Below are 15,921 nucleotides of genomic sequence, written 5' to 3' on the forward strand. Positions count from 1 at the left end.
GTGAGGATGGCTCAGGCCATGCTGGTAACATGGCACCAGCCACAGCTGGGTTGTTGGGAAGAAGGCATCTCAGACTAAGGAAGCGTACACATGCATGAACACCTGCATGAAAAGGCATATTTAGAGACTGGGAAAAATCTACACCATAGGCAACCATAGCCTGCACTGTTGCTATGGCAAAGTTGTCTGCAAAATAGATATTACAAGCTGTCAGTCATCTTGTTTCTAACCTAAAAAGACAACAAAATATAGGAGGTAAACCAAAAGGTTCTTGCTTATGGAAGCCCCCCAAAAACCTGTTGGCATCCACTGTGCCAATGCTAGTATGAGGCAGTGCCTGAATAAAAACGGGTTAGGGAGCTACAGAAGATTTATTTTATAAGGTGAAAATTACTTTTGAAGCATTTCAAATAAAGCCACAAACAACCTTTCAAAGCTTGACACTTAGACAGCCTATGGCTAATGTCTGAGCTATGCAAAATGGGCTTCCAAGGTGTGAAAATTAGAGGAAGAATCTGAGCATGAAGAATGACAAATACACTTTCAATAAATATGCTTGGGAAAAAATAAAATAAAAGCTCTACAGCTTTACTGCAGGATGAGATAGGTTCTAGAGAAAACTTCCAGAGAAGCTCTTTAGCACAGCTTCCTCTTCGGCCTTCTCATCTAGTCACCTCCATTTGAAATTGGAATTTACATGCTTTGGGAATAGGATACTTTCACATAATAACACAACGAAACAAGAGAGCTGTTTCTTCAGAAACAGCCTGCTCTGCTACAAGAGCTTCAAGATTCTCTAGCTCAAAGTAAACAGGGAAAAAAAATGTATACATATATCACAAAATGCAAGACGTATCACCCACACGTTTTCTGAAGCTCTTTCCCAGCGGGAATTGTCACTGCCAGCTAATGCTTTCCTTTCTTTCAAAGACCTTTAGCAAGTGCACTCATTAGAGTTAATTCTGTTGCTAACTCTATGGAAAATCCACTGAGATCTTCCCTCTTCTAAACTTCATCTACATTCTTAATAAGAACACATAAAGCAGCAGAACTTTCTGGTCTTTAGGAGAGAACCGTAAGAGAGGCACCCGTTCCCTCAGTGTAATTATATTCAAACCAAGGAGCTACAGTTAGACAAAAGCAAGAATGCTTTGAAATACAGAGCGAAAGAATCAGAAGGAAGCTCATTATCAGAACATTAAATAGGACATTATTGGCTTTTAAAAAATGGTTCAGCCTTGCCTGCAAAACATCTACACATTTTTGTGCACAGTAAGAACTGTTCTTACGTCTAAAGCATAAAAAGCTATAAATACTGGTGTTCTAGAGTTCTGTTTTCAAGAAAACAATAGTCTTTACATGTTAATTCCTTTTAGAGTGAGGAAATAACATATTAGAATAACATATTACTGCTAAAGAAGACATTCAGCTTCAGTAGGATGGTCATCATGTGCTGACATTACTACTTAATTCTGTAATTAAACTCCAAGAACATCAGAGAAACCCACAGTATGGGTTATGATGTTTCCTTTACCTCATCTTAAACTGAAAGCACTCCAGAACAAAAGGTACTATTTAACATTTTCTGCCTACTTATACAGGCTAGCAGTTTGATTTGTCTTGACAGGTATACAGTGTTGGTCCAAAATTTCAGAGCCTTGAAACTCTGCTATTTGTCAGATAAATGGAGAAAAAAGACCCAAACACTCAACTAACGCTGTGCCACAAACTATCAGAAAACATTCATGAACTAAATCCAAATAAGCACAATTACTATTTTACTGAGAATTGTCACCTCATGTGAGCACCAGAAATCTAATTACGTACACAGGGGCTAGAATAAAATAATCCTAACTTGGAAGCTCTTTCAGATAAACATTTCTTGAAAAAAATTGCCACTTTGTAGTGGTATTTTCTACAGTTCACATTTGATGCTGTATAGAAGGAACCTCATACAAGTAAACGAATCATATCTGTGTATAACCTTTGTAAATATCACAATTAATAAAAATACCAACCTGTAAATCATCGCTACTGCAGAAATAAAGTAGAATTTATTTTCAGCTTGGAGAATAAGATATGCTTATCCACAGGCTGCAGCTTCACCCTTGGAGGTTAACAAATATTTTATCTCAAACTGGTATACACACATTACAGCTGATAAACGTCAAGCAGATTCACCAGTACAGGTGGAAGCAATTGGTGGATAAAAGGTGGATACTGCTATGTTTTAATCTATGGGGAGGAAGTAAATGCATATAAACTCTACCTGCTACTACACTGCTCCAAGTACTAAGCAGTACAGACCTACCTAAGAGTTATTTTTTACTCTTTTCTAATGTGGGAATTTTGCTTGGTTTAATTAAGAGATGTTGTGTTGCATACTAAATTAAGGACTGACGAGACAATAACTATGTCAATGGTGATTTCATAACCCTAAGAGCTGCTCATTAAGCAAAGGAAATCTTTAGATTAAAATACTGTCACCTGTTGTCAACTGCTTCACTTCCCCAGTGAAATGCTGAAAACCATCCAGTCACAGAGAACGTATGGCTCATGTATAGGAAGAAAGGGAACCTTCTGCTTTCTCAGCTATTTGATGGACAGCCCTTAGGTTCTGTAGTATAGCAAAATGAACAGTTAATATACAGGCAAAACTTCAGAACACAGCATTTAAAATGTAAATTCATTATGCATGTCAATCCTACAATCCCAATCATTTAATTATGCAAATGAGCTTAATTGGCTAAATTGTAATTACTTTACATTGCTTTTAAAGCCCCATCAGCATGCTTTGCAGATACTGTGATTGAGAATAAGACGTTTATGTTTTACAAGTGACTGTTATCTTTGGAGGATACATTCTTCACGTAACACTTCCCTAAATTTGGAGAGAGGTGAGCTAAAAACTCCCTAGGAAAAGTGCAAGAGTATGCAAGTGGCATAAGCAGAGAGTATCCCATCTACATCTTCCCAAACCACAAGCTGCACTCAGTGCTTTTATTTATCTCAGACACTTGTGGCTCGATCAGTATTGTAAGAGAATGACAACATGTTCCCTGTTGCACAACTGCAGATTTAATAGGACTTACCTTCCAAAATCCAAAGAGCTTAGGGCACTGGGCCTAACAGTCCAGGCTAACCAGAAAAGGACCTCTGCAGCACTATCTTCTGAATTCTCATTTCTCCCTCCACACCTCTTATCAGCACAGCTGCAGCTGAGCTGGGATTACAGGCATTTGCTTCTGAAGGAAGGGAAGAGACCTTCCTCTGTTGGAGAAATGATCTGAACTTGATGTTTACTCTTGCAGGGGTTTATTACAGGATAACACAGATTTTTTTTTTTTTTCTCCAGCATATATATATGTTCAATAGGTGTCTCAGAACAGAAAGTGGCAGATACCAGTTCTGCCATGCTTATTTTAAGCTAAGGTAATCGTACAAAATTTGGCTGTAGTGCCACAGGAGAAGGTCAGCAGAGAGTAAGATTGGTCCAGGACAACAAAGGGGAAGAAGCTACTTAGACAAAAACATCAGTACTCAGTTAATCTATCCTCCCAATGAACAGGATTCTTCTTGCACCTCTTATTTTCCCAAGGCGCTGTTTCCAGAGCTTTCTGGTCCCTGCCCTTGCCTCTCGCTGATGCTAAAGGAGTTCACTTCCCAGCTGTGGTGCAATCCTTCAGGTTTTAGCTGAAGACAAATTTCTCAAATGCAAAGAGCTGAATAAACAATATTGGAAGATGTGAGATTCATAGAACGTTCACTAGTGATGTTCTAACATGAGATGGTACCAGTTAAGCCATGCTTTGAGAGAGTGAACTCTAAAAACATTGAGTATATAAACCACGGAGAAGGCAAAACAGAGGCTTCGATAACTCAACCATGAGGACTCTGTGTTAGAGAACTGTCAAAGCCAATTTCAAAGTTGGAGAGAAATACTTGCGTGGTACCAGGATGGCCAATCCTAGCAAGGTAGAGATCATGGAGGGAATATTTGGGTCCATGTAAAGCAAGCATAAGGAAGGCACTGCTTTTGAAGGCCACTGTGAAAAGCCCTGTTCAACTCCCATCAACTGTCTAAATGTCAGTAGCTTCTATACGGACTAAGATTCAGCAGAAGTCAATATCCATCTACCACTAAATTTATGATTATGCATATTTCTTCTAAGCAAAAGGGAAAAACCAAAACATGTTGGTATGAACATTTGGAAATGCCATCTGCGTCACTTCCATTTAACCCTATGCAAACATAAAGAGTCAAGACTATTCACCCGTGGAGGTATGTGGAGCCCATGTTAAAGAAGGAGCCACTGAAATGAGAAATTATCTGTAAGAAAATCCATATCCACAGTTTGCTACTGGATTATTGTGAATAAAATTCTGTAAAATGAACCAGCCTTTTGTAAAGTAGGTCTGGTTCTAATCCCACAGCTTCTATGTAACAGCTTAAATTACAGTCCTGATTTTGTGTTTCAGGAACAGCCTCCAGAAAACAGAACTGAAAGGGCAGAGGGAGAGCTGTGAAATTCAGAAATCCCAAGGTCATTGCTATATAATTGCAGGTGACCAATAAAATATCATTTTGCTACTGTTAGTAAATATTCAGGACCTAAATACACTGTGGCTCTAAATTCATTGTTTGGGCTGGCGTTTAGATTTGTACTTTTGCATACAGCCACATTTGATTCAATTGGCTAAGGAAGTACAGCATTTATCTGTATCTAATACTGCTGTCTTTGAGAAGCATAAAATGAAAATTGCTTGTTAGAGCCAGAGGAGATGTTGGTTGTCGACACAGCTGTTACTCTGATTGCCTGTGGTGAAGGAGTTGACATTAGCAGAGATTTATTTTATTTATTTAGGTGAACTTCTCTTTCCACCAAGTTGCTCATGAAAAAAATCATTATTTCTAAGAGCAGCTTGAGCCAACATGAGGAATTGATTTCGATTTAATCATACAATTCAAAAGCACTGTTCATGATACAAGTGGAGAAAATACTTTCAAAGCAATCATGCAGAATGAAGGGTTAAACCACAGGACCTTATGATCTCTAATTCTTTCTTACTTATTTTCAGATTTTATATTTAAATAGAACTGAAACTGCTGGGCTAGAAAGACTGATAGTTTTACATAATCAGCAATTAAAGCAAAACTATATGGCATTTTCTCCACCTGTTTGGATGACTAACACAACATACTGTTTTCCCCTGGGTGATACTTTATTCCAATTACCTCCAACGTTCTGACACTATTAAGAATATAAATTATAGTTTTTATGAATAGTACGATAACTAAATATTACATTTAAGGTTTTTTTTTCTTTTTTTTTTTTCTTTTTAATCTGAGGCTGATTTCTGTGTTAATTCAAGAAAAAAATCTTCACGGTAGAGACAAAAACCCTAGAAAACCCGAGGCAACCACTAGCATTGCAGTGGCATGTTGCAACTCGTGCTCTCCTTTCTGCCTCAGTTTGGGATTATTTTTGGTCCCAAAACGTACCTCCAATAAGGGAAACAGTTCAGTATCTTCCCTTTGATCCCTTGTAAGCTCCTCCATGATATGAGAGAACTGAACGGAATCTTCTGCATCTTGCTTAAAAGCTTTAAATGTTGGTCTGTGGCATGAAAGGAAGCAATACGATCGGTACTGGTCAGTGCTGACACATGCTTATGTTAAAGAAAGCAGCAGGAGCCATCATTATGCTTTGTATAGATGCTGACACTATTTTGGTGCACAGGTGTGCTCTGAAATTAAGTCTTCGGAGTGCTCAGGCAGAAGAATGCCTACTTTCTGTATGCTGTTGAAGCAGAGTGAAATAAAACTCTCAGGTGCTTTCACTTAAACATTACAGGCCACATCCGCAGTGACCCAGAAGACGTAATACAGCATTTTGCTCACATACAAGCTATATGATTGCAGTAATCTAGCACCCTTTCTGGCTTTAGTCTTTATAAAGTGCTTAAAATAAATGGTATTTTTCTACAGATTTTGATCAGTGTACATTTTTTTTTACTACCTACATTTCTATTCATCTTTTATCTTCAGACTTATGAGAAAACATAAATTAACAGTTATCTTTCTTTATTGATCTTATAATTGCCCCCAAATGGTAAACAAATAATCAGAAACTCATGGACTCAGCTCTAAGAAATAATTACTATCTTTCTGGTCTATATCTGCTTTACTCAGGCATCATTTCAATGCCCGTGCAGTAGAGCTGCCTTCTTCCAGATCTGTATTTATCAGCTCACACAGCCTTTCTATTTCTTTATTACAAAAGATGAATCAATGACTGCATGCTGAAATGGTTTTAGTGTAGTTAATTAAATTCAAACAATGTTGAGTATAAATCCAACCTCCTGAGCAGAAGGCATTCAGCACGAGGGCTGTCCACGTCCCTGTTTCAAGCCAAGGATTTCGTGTGTCATCTCATGCCCTCAGCACTTTTAATATTTGTGCTAACAAAAACGCTGAGGAAAAGGTTGTGCCTTACGGACTCTCCTGAGCCAGGGCTGGCATGAGCAGCACTTACTATCACAAATTCCCCCTGAAATAGCTTTTCCCTACAAGACTGATGTGTTTCTTCATGAAACCATCAAAGGAAAAGCACATTTGTTTTTATCCCTTTTTCCAGCCACTGGCTTTAGGGTATTGCCCCCATGTGCAACAGAGTAAAACTCAACCATCACTGACCTGTGAATCCTGCAGTACCGGAGACACGGAGCACCTGTTGAGACCGATGTCTTTCAAGCAGGTAAAAGGAGTTCTTCTTTAGTTTAGGAAGTAATTGTGAAGGTGCCCAGGACAAACTCTGGCACGGTGAGAGCAGAATCCCCAGTTGTTCCCTACTGGGAAGTCCAGCCATCCTTAGAGGGGCTATCTGTGCTCACAGCCAGCAATTTCTCCTGTTGTGTCCAGAAATCTGTGTCCCAGCACTTTGGGCAAGGGCCTTGTCAGGAGGTAGGAAGTAATGGCATAGCTCTGGGTCATCAAAATTGTTCTCTTCCAAGGGGGACAAGGCTGAAGATCATGTTTCATACTGTCCTCCGGTTACAAATATTCCAGTCATAATTCTGTACCACGTAGAAAACCACAAGGAGAGAATGAGAGCCCCTGAACTCTGAGCAGCAGGGAAATCAGGAGAACAGAATGCAGGCGCTGCTGATTTTGACCAGTTTGCTTTCAGACTCGTTGCACAGTTTCAGGAAAAGTGTCCCCACAGTATAAGAAAGAAAAGGAACAAGGTTGGTTGAAAAGAAATAGGGTTGGTTTTAATTGTTTTTGGTTGTTGTTTGTTTTAAAATACACAATCAGACTACGGTGTTACACTGTCAATGATGTCTGACAGTTCCTGAAGGAGCTCGTCCGTATCCTTCTCACTGTCCATGTCAATGTCTCCTAACTCATCTCCAATGATTTCCATCATCAACTTCTCGATGTCATCATCCTCACAGACGAGCGCTTTCCCTGCCTCTGTGCAGGGAGGTGTTTTAACTGCAGCAACGGTCACCAGGCTGTCCCCAGGCAGGGCTGGAACGATGGCCTAGGAAGAAACAAGACAGTGTGTATGAAGCACGGCTCAGAGCTTCCTAAGTAGCTTCTTTTCCCAGAGAAGCTGTGGATGCCCCATCCCTGCAGGCATTCAAGGCCAGGCTGGATGGGTTTCAGGCTGTCAGATCTCGTGGCTGGCAGCCCTGGCCACAGCAGGACAGCTGGAACACTGGATGATCTTTGAGGACTGCTCCTCCATCCCCTGGGCACTGCTGAGCCTGAACCCAAATACAGAAGCACGGGGCTCCTGAAGAAAGCCTTCTCTTGAGGGTTACAATGACCTGGGGTGCTTTTAACAGCGCAGCATTCGTGGACAAAATCCTTCACACCACAGAGCAATCTGAGAATTGTAGAATCACAGAGTCTTACATAATCCTTGCTCTACATCTACCCAAAATAGAGGTCTTCCACAAGTACCCTGTGAGACATCTGCTGCCTTCAAAGGAAACAGCAGACCTGCAGAACACTTGAAATGTCTACCTTGACTTCAAGTGCAGTGTAAACCTTCCGTATGCACTGCTGCTGTTCTGCTGCTCTTACCGTAGGCAGTTTTCGGGCTGGGGGCTCATCGGTGTCCTCAGCAGCAGACGGTTCCATGTCCGCTGCCTTCCGCTTCAGTGTCTGCTTCGTGGGGAAGGTGGATTTCCAAGCAGCAGACCTGAGGAACACCTTGCGTCCAGCTGCAGTAAAAGGAAGAGGTTGCTGATAAGGTCTTGCTGTGGCCCAAGAGAAATCCCCGTTCTCCTATCATTCCCACAACCCAACCCACAACAAAGCTAAATACATTTGGCCAGCGGAATTACATTGCCATGCCCAGGATTCTCAGCAATGTTTTGCACACAGCCATCTCTACCAACAGCGCATCGAAAGGAACAAAGAAACCCACGAGCTGCACTCAGCAATAGTCCAGGGCAAGGAAAACTCTGACACACAGCAATGCTGAGTGGCAGCATGACTGTGCTGAGGCACTGCAACAAGCTCCTGCTGCTCACCCTTGATTCTCTTCTTGAGAGGCAACTCGCTTGCTTTGGCCTTCTCCTCACATCGCTTGCGCTTTTGCGCAGCCGGGCCATGGGAGGAAGATGGGATGTCACCTGCAGAGAACAGTCCAGGAGAGAACAATCAGAACATGGGAGTAGAAAGGCAGCGCCTCAAACCCAGATGCCTGTTCAGTGTCTGTACCTCTCGCTGCTGCCTTCTCAACCTCTGTCTGGCTCTCCAGACTTTCTGCAGGGCCGCTGTTCAGAGGAAGGCTCGTGTCAGCTTCTGGCAGAAAGGAGACAAGAAATAATTGAAGAGCATCTCTTTGGAGGAAGGTTTCAGCACACCAAGCCACAAGCTTCCAGTGTTCAAGCATAGTTTCTTGCGTTTGCCTTTCCCCTGCTCAAACGTTGTGCCATTTCTGCAGTCGGCACAGACCTGCAATGCATTTACCCCTCTCCAGCAAACACCCACCCCTATTCTGACAGCCAAAACACAAACCAATATTTCACTTATCACCGCTCTTCCTTGCACTCCCCAATGAATGTTACCTGACATCCTGCACCCGCTCAGAAGTAATAGTCATCATTAAGTCTTTCGTGCTTCATGCCATCAGGAACTCACCGTCACTTGGTGGTACAGTCGGTCCATTCCCACTGCGTTCCTTCAAGTGAAGGAAAGGGCAGTGGGCCTTCTGACAGCCTCCCGGCTGATTCTCCCAAAAGCAGGGAATCTCACTGCGCTTCTTCTGAAGAGAGAAGGAAAGGAAGGGTCATGGAAACAGGCAGAGGAGGTTTGCAGACAGATGCAGCGCTGCAGCTCGTGCCAGAGAGAAGCGGAGAGCTCATCTTTAGGCAAACACTCACATCAATTTTCGTGTGTCTCAGCCTGCAGTCGCTGCTGGAACAGCGACCCTGCATCCACAGCTTGCAGACCTCTTCACTCCCCAGAGCTGCTTCGCAGTGGCGGAATGGACAGCTGTCTCCCTGCCAGCAAAAGGAAAATAAGGGCACAGCCTGAAACACGTCCGTGCTGTCGGCCCAGGTTGGTAGCAGGGAGCGCACAATCCCACCGCTGATGAAGGCAACGCATCGCCAGCAGGTCTCCCCCTGCTCCACCCCTTCCTCTTCAAAGCGGGGAAAGGAAGGAAATCCAGGCAAAAGACACCCAACCATACCTTAAAGCAGACAGAGTTGAAATAGAAGTGGCAGTCGACTCCTTTCCGAGGCATGGGGAACTTCTTGGAGCAAGTCCCTCTCCAAAGGAATTCCCCGCTCTTGGAAAGAGGCGGCTGCGCTCTGGGACTGCTTGGACCCAAGATCACCTTTCAGAGTGGAACCCTAAGGAAAGAGTCAACAAGGGAAGAACCATGAGGAATAAGCATTTTCCCAGCTTTCTTCTTTTATGCTGACTTTCGAGGAGTCTCAGAAGCAGCTGGCTGCAAGAACTCTGCCAAGTCTAGATCCAACTTGTGTCTAACTGCCACGACTTCTCCCACCAAGCACTGTCCTCCATCTCACCACCAGTTATACACCTAGCAGCACACATTTTGCGTTCCTGACATGAAAATGACCCCCTTCAGCTTCTCCTCTTGCTGCAGCTGCAATGGCTGCACTGGTACGACTCCCACGTTTGACAAACCTACAGTTCTGGCTTACCAGGCACAGCTGCAGTCCCTCTCCCTTCCAGCTCACACTCCAGCCCAATGGCTGAGCAGCACCGTCAGCGAGAGCGGGCAGCACCCGTCAGCCTCCACCACTCTCACTGCCAGCCGGGACGAGAGCTGACGCAGCGTGTCCACACTGCTGCGCAGCGCTCACGGCTGTGGCACTCACTGGTGGCAGCCACGGCCCCAGCACAGTGCTTGTGATGTCACCGTGCCTGTGATGTCACCGGACAGTGCATGTCCCCAGCTGAGCACCCGGCTCTCCACCGGGACTTCAGGGGGGTTTTGGTAAAAATGGGCTGGATACGGCACAGCCAGCGCTCCGTGGGGCATTAAAGCACAAGTTGCACTGCATCAAGTCTGTGCTCTTCTTCCTTTGTCCTGTCTGAGATGAAGGCTGGGGCCCAGCAGCAGTTTTGTAGTGGCAAAGCTGTGTGGCAATGGGCAGCCACAGCTTGAGGCAGTGATTGAGCACCTGGTGGGAAGGCAGGGCAGCTCAGGTGCACGCAAACTCTTCCCAGACATCACTGAAGGGTTGGCAGTGGAGGCAAGGGTGTCTGACTGGAGATCCCTGCTACCTGAGGCCTTCCAAGGCTCAGCAGCTTTTTTCCTTTCTTTCTGTGTCCGCAGCTGCTGCACTTGAGCAAATCCTCCCTTGCTGCAGCCTAGGACTTTGCCACCCTGTTGTTACTGCTGCACTTTCCGTGGCACTGCAGCGTTACACAGGGGAGTGACGGCAATTCGTCATCCTCACCCAAACGGGTGACTGAATCTCTCAGAGAATCAATTTCCCCTGGAAACAGCCATTGGGAAGGGCCTCGTTTGAGCTGGCAACTCCCCCCCAGCCCAGCTTTGCTGCTGAGACTCCTTCCAGCCACCACGCAGCACCAAGCCCAGCTCACCTCTTGGTCCAGGTCAGTCCAGGCTGTGCCCAGGTCACACACTCGCCAAAGCGGTGCTTCTGACGGGCTCTCAAGGATGATCCCTTCCACAAAACGCTCAGAGCTCAGTCTCTGTGTGCCACTCGCTCACTAGAGCACCAGCTCTGCTCGCCAGGAGGGCCAAGCCCTGCCACCCCAGCAACGACTGTGACCTCAGCACGGTTCCGCATCACTCCTGCGCTTTCATTCTAAGCAAAGGAAGCGCACACCTCCGAGATCCAAATTCTAAGAGACCGACACAAGGGTCACCCAGTGGGGTTATTGGAAGTAAGATAACAGAGAAATTAAGGTGACTCTGTGCAGCCATCTCGGGTCAGCCTCTCACTCAGGCTCTGCACGACTGCACCCAGGAGATGTTGCCTTCGGGCTGCCTCCTGCTTGGAGGCCTGAAGGATTTGATCTTCCAAACAATCAGCAAGCATTTGGATGAGCCAGCCCTCTGGTTTTTACGCAGACACACACGTCCTGCTTGGGAAGCCGGCGCGGCCAAGGCAGAATAGCTCTGGCCGTGGGCCGCAGCACTCCATGGCAAGGCGCAGCTCCAACTCCTGGGCTGCATTTCCTCCTGGGCTCCCGCGCACGCTCTGGCTCTCCTGCAGCTTTCTGCAGGTTTTGTGGCTTCCTGCTGGGGAGCTCCTCACGTTCTTCTGCAGCTGCGCCCCGACATCATTACTGCCACCTCTGGTACCGCACCAAGAGATGCCTCAGCGTGCATCAGCCTGGACTTCCTGCTCCCATCAGCAGCTGCTCCCACGCCGACCTTCATCCATAGTGCGACCCTGGCCACTTCCAGCACGAGCTGCCCTGCAAGGCAGAGAAAGGAAACGTGGGATTAGCACAAACACGGAAGCCCAAGGCTGTGTCACCACCTCCTATTGCAGTCTTGGGGAGTCAGTTGCAACTGCAGCCTTTGTCTGAATTCAAACAGGCACCTTAGATTAAGTGGGACCTCTGAACTGAATAATTGCCACAATCAGAAATAGACACTGAAATTGCTTGCTGGAGTTCAAATTTGAATTCTTGTGCCTTTTGGAAAATATGCACTTGGAATTGAAGGATACAAGAAAAAGGGCATCTTCTTCACTGTAGGCGGTAAGGGTTGGAAGTCGGACTCTCACAAGAGGAAGTTTTCCTTTTCCTTGTAAGGCACAAAGCGATGGGATGATTTCCCACGCCTGCAGAAAGCCTGATGTGCTGTGCCACAGGTGACTGAGGGAACCAAAAGCTGTGCTGCCCATTCAGAAGCACGTGGGGCATGGGCAAGGGGGGGTTACACACCTGCACGTGGGATGTGAACGTTCCTTGGGCACCTTTTCCACCGTAAGAGAAATCCCTTTTCTCTGCCATGCCATGTCCCTACCTGCTCCGCAAGGCTGTGTGACAGTCAGCACAGAAACGACCCAAGCGTTCCTTTGTCATCACGGCGGTTTTCAACAGATCCACATGATGAGACTTCAGTTTGCTGTGCGGCTCCTGGCTGACACCGCCATTTCCAAGCCATTGCTTCCTAGGGGCAAATAAAGGAAAACACTTGAATGAAATTTCATGCAGAGATTGCGCATCTCACCAATCTTTTACACAAACCACAATGACCAAACAGGAGATGTGTGCAGCAGCATCAACGTCCCAGCTGATGAAGGAAGGTAGAGACAAATATCAAACTTCAGAACATTGTTCTAACACAACAAGGGAAGCTTTGTTTTACAAAATATGAACAAACAAACAAACAAACAAGCCCTCAGTCCCTTTTTGGGAGCCAGGATCCCACACAGAATTCTGTGTCCCCCTTGGAATGTTGGGTTCTCTCCCTGTGTTCCTGAGTTCTTGGGGCACTCATTGGGCTCCATGTTCCACCTACCACCCTTCTGAAGACCATTTGATATCTTTCCTCAGCACTGCCCCTCTTCCCTTATTCATCCCAAGGGCTACTCACCAGCACCCGCCCAGGCTCCAGCTCCTTCACCGCGTGGAAGACATGGACTTTGGCACCAATGGCACTGCCAGGGCTGCCCTGGATGAGGACACAGAAGGCATTCAGCACGAGGGCTGTCCACGTCCCTGTTTCAAGCCAAGGATTTCGTGTGTCATCTCATGCCCTCAGCACTTTTAATATTTGTGCTAACAAAAACGCTGAGGAAAAGGTGGTGCCTTACGGACTCTCCTGAGCCAGGGCTGGCATGAGCAGCACTTACTATCACAAATTCCCCCTGAAATAGCTTTTCCCTACAAGACTGATGTGTTTCTTCATGAAACCATCAAAGGAAAAGCACATTTGTTTTTATCCCTTTTTCCAGCCACTGGCTTTAGGGTATTGCCCCCATGTGCAACAGAGTAAAACTCAACCATCACTGACCTGTGAATCCTGCAGTACCGGAGACACGGAGCACCTGTTGAGACCGATGTCTTTCAAGCAGGTAAAAGGAGTTCTTCTTTAGTTTAGGAAGTAATTGTGAAGGTGCCCAGGACAAACTCTGGCACGGTGAGAGCAGAATCCCCAGTTGTTCCCTACTGGGAAGTCCAGCCATCCTTAGAGGGGCTATCTGTGCTCACAGCCAGCAATTTCTCCTGTTGTGTCCAGAAATCTGTGTCCCAGCACTTTGGGCAAGGGCCTTGTCAGGAGGTAGGAAGTAATGGCATAGCTCTGGGTCATCAAAATTGTTCTCTTCCAAGGGGGAGAAGGCTGAAGATCATGTTTCATACTGTCCTCCGGTTACAAATATTCCAGTCATAATTCTGTACCACGTAGAAAACCACAAGGAGAGAATGAGAGCCCCTGAACTCTGAGCAGCAGGGAAATCAGGAGAACAGAATGCAGGCGCTGCTGATTTTGACCAGTTTGCTTTCAGACTCGTTGCACAGTTTCAGGAAAAGTGTCCCCACAGTATAAGAAAGAAAAGGAACAAGGTTGGTTGAAAAGAAATAGGGTTGGTTTTAATTGTTTTTGGTTGTTGTTTGTTTTAAAATACACAATCAGACTACGGTGTTACACTGTCAATGATGTCTGACAGTTCCTGAAGGAGCTCGTCCGTATCCTTCTCACTGTCCATGTCAATGTCTCCTAACTCATCTCCAATGATTTCCATCATCAACTTCTCGATGTCATCATCCTCACAGACGAGCGCTTTCCCTGCCTCTGTGCAGGGAGGTGTTTTAACTGCAGCAACGGTCACCAGGCTGTCCCCAGGCAGGGCTGGAACGATGGCCTAGGAAGAAACAAGACAGTGTGTATGAAGCACGGCTCAGAGCTTCCTAAGTAGCTTCTTTTCCCAGAGAAGCTGTGGATGCCCCATCCCTGCAGGCATTCAAGGCCAGGCTGGATGGGTTTCAGGCTGTCAGATCTCGTGGCTGGCAGCCCTGGCCACAGCAGGACAGCTGGAACACTGGATGATCTTTGAGGACTGCTCCTCCATCCCCTGGGCACTGCTGAGCCTGAACCCAAATACAGAAGCACGGGGCTCCTGAAGAAAGCCTTCTCTTGAGGGTTACAATGACCTTGGGTGCTTTTAACAGCGCAGCATTCGTGGACAAAATCCTTCACACCACAGAGCAATCTGAGAATTGTAGAATCACAGAGTCTTACATAATCCTTGCTCTACATCTACCCAAAATAGAGGTCTTCCACAAGTACCCTGTGAGACATCTGCTGCCTTCAAAGGAAACAGCAGACCTGCAGAACACTTGAAATGTCTACCTTGACTTCAAGTGCAGTGTAAACCTTCCGTATGCACTGCTGCTGTTCTGCTGCTCTTACCGTAGGCAGTTTTCGGGCTGGGGGCTCATCGGTGTCCTCAGCAGCAGACGGTTCCATGTCCGCTGCCTTCCGCTTCAGTGTCTGCTTCGTGGGGGAGGTGGATTTCCAAGCAGCAGACCTGAGGAACACCTTGCGTCCAGCTGCAGTAAAAGGAAGAGGTTGCTGATAAGGTCTTGCTGTGGCTCAAGAGAAATCCCCGTTCTCCTATCATTCCCACAACCCAACCCACAACAAAGCTAAATACATCTGGCCAGCGGAATTACATTGCCATGCCCAGGATTCTCAGCAATGTTTTGCACACAGCCATCTCTACCAACAGCGCATCAAAAGGAACAAAGAAACCCACGAGCTGCACTCAGCAATAGTCCAGGGCAAGGAAAACTCTGACACACAACAATGCTGAGTGGCAGCATGACTGTGCTGAGGCACTGCAACAAGCTCCTGCTGCTCACCCTTGATTCTCTTCTTGAGAGGCAACTCGCTTGCTTTGGCCTTCTCCTCACATCGCTTGCGCTTTTGCGCAGCCGGGCCATGGGAGGAAGATGGGATGTCACCTGCAGAGAACAGTCCAGGAGAGAACAATCAGAACATGGGAGTAGAAAGGCAGCGCCTCAAACCCAGATGCCTGTTCAGTGTCTGTACCTCTCGCTGCTGCCTTCTCAACCTCTGTCTGGCTCTCCAGACTTTGTGCAGGGCCGCTGTTCAGAGGAAGGCTCGTGTCAGCTTCTGGCAGAAAGAAGACAGGAATTAATTGAAGAGCATCTCTTTGGAGGAAGGTTTCAGCACACCAAGCCACAAGCTTCCAGTGTTCAAGCATAGTTTCTTGCGTTTGCCTTTCCCCTGCTCAAACGTTGTGCCATTTCTGCAGTCGGCACAGACCTGCAATGCATTTACCCCTCTCCAGCAAACACCCACCCCTATTCTGACAGCCAAAACACAAACCAATATTTCACTTATCACCGCTCTTCCTTGCACTCCCCAATGAATGTTACCTGACATCCTGCACCCGCTCAGAAGTAATAGTCAT

The 15,921-nt window shown here is 46.1% G+C and overlaps 2 protein-coding genes and 1 long non-coding RNA gene across 3 annotated transcripts in view; all 3 read right to left on the reverse strand.

Annotated features, from left to right (window-relative positions):
* Positions 1 to 13,920, reverse strand: part of RXFP1 (relaxin family peptide receptor 1) — a 61,926-nt gene extending 48,006 nt beyond the window's left edge. The window contains exons 1-2 of the mRNA XM_052690355.1: positions 13,625 to 13,920; positions 13,497 to 13,564 (exon numbers count right to left, since the gene is read on the reverse strand). Of these exons, the coding sequence (XP_052546315.1) occupies positions 13,497 to 13,564; positions 13,625 to 13,668 (112 nt within the window). The 5' untranslated portion in view covers positions 13,669 to 13,920. The remainder of the gene's footprint in view (positions 1 to 13,496; positions 13,565 to 13,624) is intronic.
* Positions 6,990 to 9,824, reverse strand: LOC128084388 (zinc finger CCCH domain-containing protein 11A-like). Its single transcript, XM_052690410.1, has 7 exons — positions 9,714 to 9,824; positions 9,403 to 9,522; positions 9,161 to 9,284; positions 8,738 to 8,821; positions 8,548 to 8,649; positions 8,096 to 8,235; positions 6,990 to 7,547 (listed from the first exon to the last, which is right to left on the reverse strand). The coding sequence occupies exons 1-7, from the start codon at positions 9,765 to 9,767 to the stop codon at positions 7,320 to 7,322; spliced, it is 852 nt and encodes a 283-aa protein (XP_052546370.1). The 5' UTR covers positions 9,768 to 9,824; the 3' UTR covers positions 6,990 to 7,319.
* Positions 10,920 to 13,108, reverse strand: LOC128084400 (uncharacterized). The gene is made up of 3 exons (XR_008208515.1): positions 13,077 to 13,108; positions 12,422 to 12,650; positions 10,920 to 11,947 (listed from the first exon to the last, which is right to left on the reverse strand). It is a non-coding gene; the product is annotated as an uncharacterized LOC128084400 (long non-coding RNA).
* Positions 13,921 to 15,921: the final 2,001 nt, after the last annotated feature.

Source organism: Tympanuchus pallidicinctus, unplaced genomic scaffold (assembly GCF_026119805.1).
Source record: "Tympanuchus pallidicinctus isolate F22 unplaced genomic scaffold, pur_lepc_1.0 scaffold26, whole genome shotgun sequence".
Classification (NCBI taxonomy): domain Eukaryota; kingdom Metazoa; phylum Chordata; class Aves; order Galliformes; family Phasianidae; genus Tympanuchus; species Tympanuchus pallidicinctus.

Excerpts from the sequence above, each read along its gene's own strand:
- LOC128084388 (XM_052690410.1), bottom strand. The coding sequence starts at position 9,767 with ATGCCTCGGAAAGGAGTCGACTGCCACTTCTATTTCAACTCTGTCTGC. Across the intron at positions 9,523-9,713 it reads TCAACTCTGTCTGCTTTAAG|GGAGACAGCTGTCCATTCCG; the intron begins GTATGGTTGGGT and ends TTTTGCTGGCAG. Across the intron at positions 7,548-8,095 it reads CAGCCCGAAAACTGCCTACG|GCCATCGTTCCAGCCCTGCC; the intron begins GTAAGAGCAGCA and ends GTTTCTTCCTAG.